This window comes from Salmo salar, chromosome ssa20 (assembly GCF_905237065.1).
Source record: "Salmo salar chromosome ssa20, Ssal_v3.1, whole genome shotgun sequence".
Taxonomy (NCBI): domain Eukaryota; kingdom Metazoa; phylum Chordata; class Actinopteri; order Salmoniformes; family Salmonidae; genus Salmo; species Salmo salar.
Genome location: NC_059461.1, coordinates 49336998 through 49344150, shown reverse-complemented (window position 1 = coordinate 49344150; position 7153 = coordinate 49336998). Strand labels below are relative to the sequence as shown.

At 46.8% G+C, this 7153-nt stretch overlaps 1 protein-coding gene across 1 annotated transcript; it reads left to right on the top strand.

Annotated features, from left to right (window-relative positions):
* The first annotated feature begins 2734 nt into the window (after window positions 1-2734).
* Window positions 2735-6195, top strand: LOC123729262 (prolactin-releasing peptide receptor-like). The gene is made up of 2 exons (XM_045703556.1): window positions 2735-3573; window positions 3861-6195. Exons 1-2 carry the CDS (start codon window positions 2746-2748, stop codon window positions 4197-4199), a joined length of 1167 nt encoding a protein of 388 aa, XP_045559512.1. The 5' UTR covers window positions 2735-2745; the 3' UTR covers window positions 4200-6195.
* The last annotated feature ends 958 nt before the right edge of the window (window positions 6196-7153 follow it).

The window sequence follows — 7153 nt, the reverse complement described above, 5'->3', positions numbered from 1 at the left end:
ATAATAATGGCCGTAACGGAGCGAATGGAATGTATCAAACACTTGGAAACCATGTCTTTGATGTATTTGATACCGTTCCCGCATATTCCGCTCCAGCCATTACCACGAGCCCATCCTCCCCAATTAAGATGCCACCAACCTCCTGTGTGTGCGTGTGAGGCAGGAAGGGATGGAGGGATAGCCTACAGAGAGATTTAATTGCGGACATGTTCATATAATATTAGCATATAATTTTATGCAGGTTTGGATTTGTGTCTGAGTGCATAAGAGAGAGAACCATATGTGTTGCATTGTGCACTTATGGAAGGAGTTTAGCGACACGTTTTTAGGAGGGGAAATAACGTAGAAATTCATGCAATGTGTGTGATTGACATCTCTGGAGGGAGGGCGAAAGGGAGATGGAGAAGGGAGGGTAGTGTGGGGACACCACACAATCTCTCTTTTCAATCACTTCTATATGCTCTGAGGGGAAAGTGTTCTCACTCTCTAAGTCTATATGAGCATCTGTGGTACAAGCACTGGCTGGGCTCAGAGAGAGGGAGAGAGAGGGAGAGAGAGGGGGGGTCATGCTCACAGCACAGGGAGAGAGGGAAGAGAAGAGGGACAGTCACAGAAGTGAAGAGACGTGACAGAGAGGAGAGACGCGTGCTGCCTCTCAGGAAGAGCAAGGCGCTGTACAAGTAGGCTTCTCTCTTATCTTACACACGCCATACACACTACTACACACAATGCACAGCTATGCATACAAACACACAGAATGCACATAACTACAGCTTAAATCAATGTTGCTTGTTTTATTGTGGAATACAGAAAATATGAACATTTGAAAATGTATTGTGAAATTTGAAATTCTATTACATAGCAAGCCCCCCCCCCCAAAAAAATAAAATAATACTAAAACTATGTATCGCTGGTTTGATGGAGGATTTCTTAAAATTGTTAATGGTTCAAATGGTATCCGATATTAGAATTTGTAATCACGTGTTATTTGTTCCATCACAAACGTGCTATTATTCTGATATTTGTGTTAGTTTTGCATTAGCCAGTCTTTTTCTTGTGTGTTTTTGTAGTCTGCCTGATCCTTCAGTGTACTAGATCAGATAGTGTGCCATAATGACTTTGGTCCGTCATGATAGCCGGGCAACAGATCCAATGTGTTTCAGGAGCATTTTGATTGTTATCTCTGTTGCCATACGTTTTAAGCTCACTTCAAAGTAAATCGGGAGCCTGGTCCTTTCACAGTTGAAATACCATCCAATACTAGACTGCAATACCACTCCGAGTATAGGACTGACTTTCATCTCGATGTCTCTCTCTGCTTGGACAAATTCATATGCAGCCTATAAAAGACCTGAAGACCCAATCAAATGTGCTGTAGGCTCTAGCCGTTATGCCGTGAAGACACCATTCACAAATGCATTTCATTACGTACAGTTGTTTGTCATGTCACAGCGCAATGACTTAGGCAACATATTCAATCCCTCCTTCCTCACCACCTGTTGCTTTACCATATTCAGAGTGAACCTTCATCTATTCTTCTCTGTATGTCAGTCTACCCATCTCTGTATTTCTTGGCTAAAGCATATTTGATTATGGACAATCATAATCAAATGCCTCAAAGTAGGCTGTGATTTGAGGCCACTAATAATCAAATTTTCCTAAATAATGATAGTCGCCCAGATGAACTAGAAAAAAAAAACAACATTTTAATTGATAAAGCCATCTGATTAATCGCACACAACATGCGTCAGTGCAGGTGTGACGCGGTTGAATCTGGATGAGATGTAGAGCTCCTCTGTTTTGCAATCGGAGGGTTTTCAGCTCTCATCAAGGATCAGAAATGAGACTGGAAGAGCTCCATCAGGTGCATGGCAACAGCATTACAGGGGATGCATATCTGAGGCGCTGGCGCTTAGACCAAGTGAGTAAAGTGAGTGTAGCCAGTAAAGTGGGCGGTCACGGTATTAAAGAGACTGGACAGGAAAGACATGATGTTTACACAGATGCCCTCATCCCCCCCCCCCCTCCCCCTCCCCCCCCAAAAAATGAAATGAAATTCTAGTTAGTACATACATAGAGAAAGAGAGTGGCCCAACTCGGCGGAGGTGATGTTTTCTCACCAAGCATTGAGTTTTTGTTTTGAGGTCAATGAGATAGTGTCGAATTTGGTAAACAGAAAAATGAATGGCTTTTTTGCAACGTGAGGTTTATTTGATCGAATAGAAGTTTCGTAATGCTTAAGTTGTTACAAGTGTGCTGATATAATTAGGACACGTGACATCCCGGTAACTTTTAGAAGAAACACTTTTTATCTGAGTTGTCTCAAGATGGCTATGCATTTTCATGGCATGAGACGAGTGGCATAGCATCTCTCAAATGAATACAAGCGCTTGACGTCAACAACCTTCAATGAATATTCAAAAAAAGGATTACAATAATGAGATGTATCCACCAATCAAAGAAAGGATAGGCAGGAGCTAGCCAGCCCGCCGTGCCACTTTGTGGACAACGAGAGACATGTGTCTTGTCAGTACATCTATAATCTTTGGTATATATTAAGTTAGCAGCTAAGGGAGACGGGGCTGCAGAGGGTCAAGGTTATGAATTTAGATACTGGTTCAACTCTTTTCTTTGCTCTATCATGCTGTAAATGATGATGCTTCCTCCAGTGCTTCCTCCAGTGTTTCCTAACTGCCACAATGTAGTGACTTCCTGTGTTGTGCTGTAGGGGAGCAGTGTACTGAGATGGATCCCGTCCTGGAGGAGGTCCTGAGTGGGGCCAACTCTACTGGAGGCCCCTCCCTGAACCACAGCAACAACCCCCTGGACATGTTCTCTGGCATGCAGCTGCTGCTGCGCTTCAAGCCCCTCTTCCTGCCCCTCTACTGCCTTCTGGTGGCCGTGGCCGGCATAGGAAATTCCATCCTGCTGGCCTGTATCCTGGCCGACAAGAAGCTCCACAATGCCACCAACTTCTTCATCGGTAACCTGGCGGCCGGCGACCTGCTGATGTGTCTGACCTGCGTCCCTCTGACTGCCTCGTACGCTTTCGACAGCCGCGGCTGGGCCTTCGGACGCCCTCTCTGCCACCTGGTACCGCTGCTGCAGGCCGCCACCGTCTTCGCCTCGGTGCTGTCCCTCACGGCCATCGCTGTGGACCGCTACGTGGTGGTGGCCCACCCAGTGAGGAGGAGGATCTCTGTCGGGGGCTGCGGCGCGGTGGCTCTGGGGGTGTGGGGGTTGTCTCTGGCCCTGGCTGCCCCTCCCTCCCTCCACACGCGCTACCTGGACCTGAGGCCCCGTGGGGTGGAGCTGGTGGTGTGTGAGGAGTTTTGGCCGAGCTCTGGCCAGCTCAGGCTGTTCTACTCCTGCTGTATCCTGGTAGCCTCCTACATGATCCCTCTGCTGTCAGTCAGCGTATCCTACTGTGCCATCACAGTGCACCTGAGACGCCACACGCTGCCCGGAGAGCCCTCACACTGCCAGCAGCGCTGGAGCCAGAGGAGGAGGAAAACCTTCTCTCTCCTGGTGGCCTCTGTGCTTGCCTTTGCGCTCTGCTGGCTGCCCCTGCAGGTGAGAACACACGGCTGTGCGCACACAGGCACAGATACAATGCACTCACAATGATAGCCCACTGCACTTTCCTGATAGCCCGTTAACTTTCCTGACATTGTTGACATCTTTATATAATTAAGCAGATTTCTTTGAGAAAATATGATGAAAAAGCATTTTAGGGGCAGTTACATCACCAAGGCTGTGAATAATCCCAGTGTAATCTCAGTGTAATCCTAATGCAGTTCCTATGTAATCCTAATGTATGTGACCCACTGACTGTGTGTATTCCTCTTCCCTTCCTACAGGTGCTGAACCTGCTGCTGGACCTGGACCCAGACTACCACATCGTGGACAAGCGCTATGTCAATGTGCTGCAGGTGTGCTGCCACCTGGTGGCCATGAGCTCCGCCTGCTACAACCCCTTCATCTACGCCTCCCTGCACAGTAAGGTCTGGCTGCACCTCAAGGGCTACCTGTGCCCTTACTGCCGCCAGGGGCCCCCAGGGGGCCAGCTCCTCTCCCGCTCCACCTCCCGGAACCCGGCCACGTGCCTCAGTCTGCTCTCTGAGGTCTCCGCCCCCACCAAGGAGACCCCGGGAGCCGCCGGTCCTGAGTCTGACCCCACCAACGACAGCACCCTCTGAAAACATCAGGAACCACAGTATGGTTTATAGGTAGGGGTCAAAGGTCATATACCACAGCAGCAGCCATTACATATATCTCATATACGCGGTTAGAGACGACAAAGGGTGTCCAGCCAGACACCCGCTGTAGGAGCAGGAAGGAGGGGGAGAGACTGTGTGACAGGGGTTTTAGACTGCTCTGGAGACCGTCAACCCTCTGGATCGTTCGTTCTATTTGCCTTGGGTGTCACTACATAAGCCCTGCTGCCAAAGACGATGAGCAGGTCTCCCAGCTATTGTGAGGCAGAGAGTGTAAACACTGTCACGACCATGGGCTGGGATGCAGGTCTGGCAGCGGCAGAGGGGGAGATGACCCTTCTCTGAACTCCTCACTCTCCAAATGGATTACACACTGAACGGAGGAGGACGGCAGGGCAAAAACAGTCTGCAAAGACAGCTCCCTCTTTTCTGTTGTTCCCTCATTCTACTATGCCTTTGCCTGATTATGACATCTTTCATACTTTCTCTTCCACTTCTTAATCTCTCTTTCCGATTGATTTCAATGTATGTAGCTATAGATTTGTTTTGATTCCTCTCGCTCTCTCTTTTTCTCTGCCCCCCTTTCCCTATCTGTCCCCACCCCTTCTCTTTCTTTTTGCCTGGGCCATAGGGACTGATTCCCCAGCCCAGTGCTAGTTACTGATGGTGTGTTGGAGTATCTTCAAACAGGTGTTGATCCCTGCAGTCTCTAACCCAATCAGCTCCCTGGAACGCAATTAACCCAAAGCGAAGTGCTATCTGTTCAGTCACCAACATTGACAATATGGCTGCCATGTTGACTGACAGGACAGGAACAGCACCCAGTCTGCCAAATGTACCTCACAATTGGATTAGTTACTTATCTGTTGCTGGGTAGCGCAGCTAGAACACAAGGGATTTTTTTTTGTCATTGTTTTGACAACTTGCTGAACCCAGAGACACTCGCTTTGAGCCTAATCAAACGGATTCATTCTCAGAGGCCCTCTCAGGTGGTGTCTGTGACTTGGGTGTTAAGCTCTGTTAAAAAAGGTTAATTGTTTTCAAAGTGAATTTCTCCTCCAAAAAAAAAAATGTGTTGCACGATGTTCCTACCGTCTGATTTTCCCAGTGTGTCGTGATAACAAGTGGGTTTCCCAGGGGGAGGGGGTGTGTGTTTCTAACAGGGTCGGGTAGCGGTGTCCATGCCTGTCTTAGGGTGGTGGTTGAGAACCCAGTTTCATTGTGACAGTTTATTGGAGGTGTTAGGATGGCTTTGTTAGCTCGGGTTATTACAGTTACCGTTCACAAGGCCTCTGAGCACGCTGTCACTGACTCACTCTAGCAAACCACCCGTAGCGTTATTCCAACAAGAACACCGGGTCGGAATGACTTCGATTGTGATATTTATGGGTGTTTGTTTACAACCAGATTTAATCAAAACTGACTTCAAAACAGAATGCTGCTGTTATGTGTGATCAAAATGTGTTTTTCCCAATCTGCTAAATCTAACATAATGGAAAAGTCTCAGGGGTTTTGAATGAAACAAACGGTTTGTGTAGGTTGCGAGTCATACATACACACATTTCAAACAATTCCTCCTGCTAGTGCATGCCTGCTGTTGCACACACATTGTTTCAGTTCCTTCTCTGAAGAGGCACCTGTTCTACCCTACCTCTTTGTTGGCATCAGCTTGGTTTCCTGTATGCTGTTCGGGGGCACCATGCCCATAGGGGGCACAAGGGCACGTACCCCATTAGGTTTTTCCTGTTGATTTATTTTTCAGATGTTAAATTAATTGCTGAACTTTCATTTTTAAGCCCACATTTTATCATAAATGTTTCTAAAAAAAAAAAGATCTGTCAGCTGTATTTTGCAGTGGGGGCACAATGACTGGACCAGGCAAAGTGTGCCCCCTTGTTCTGTGGAGATAATTTTTTTACATTTAACTAGGCAAGTCAGTTAAGAACAAATTCTTATTTACAATGACGGCTTACCCCGGCCAAACCCGGACGACGCTGGGCCAATTGTGTGCTCCCCTATGGGACTCCCAATCACGGCTGGTTGTGATACAGCCTGGAATTGAACCAGGGTGTCTGTAGTGACGCCTCAAGCACTGAGATGCAGTGCCTTAGACTGCTGCGCCACTCGGGAGCCCCTAGCAAATGGTTCCTTTCCTGTTGTGTCACAGAGTATAGCTAGGCAGGACGCTAGATACTGTGCAGCGGTATTCAACTCTTACCCTATGAGGTCCAGAGCCTACTGGTTTTTTGTTCTACCTGATAAGTAACTGCACCCACCTGGTGTCCCAGGTCTAAATCAGTCCATGATTAGAGGGGAACAATGAAAACAATAAGTGGAACTGGCTTCGAGGTCCAGATTTGAGTTTGAGGGCTCTAGTGCAGACAGTATCGTCAGTGGAGGAGAGTGTCGTGACACACACAGCAGTTGATTTGATTTTAACGGCCAGTGATGGGACTCGCAGGAGGTAATGTCTGTAAATTAGTTTGATCAAGCCATGTAGCCTATTGATTCCTTCTTGATGACTAAATAAAGCAAAATGTGTTGTTTTCTCTGTAATACTAGCCACCTAGCAATTTTATGATGTTGGCTTTAGCTAGCCAGCTAGATATGTTCTCAATCGCCAAACCTCTACCAAGCTATCAATCAAGTTAGAGGGGTAGCTTGTCTAACTATCTTAGCTGGTATGCCTGCTGGCAAGGTTGCTAGACTTTAGAAAAGCAACCAATTAGTAAATGTACAGAACAACATTCACATTAATTTCTATATTTTACCCAGATTTTAGCAGATGCAGAAAATATTTTGTTTCTTAAAAAAAAAGAACCACCAGTCAGGAGGTATGCTTAGATATGTAGAACAATACTTTGTTTAAATGTAATCTGCCACCTTATGATAATATGTTATTTGTGTATTAATTATGATGCCATGATATATGCCTG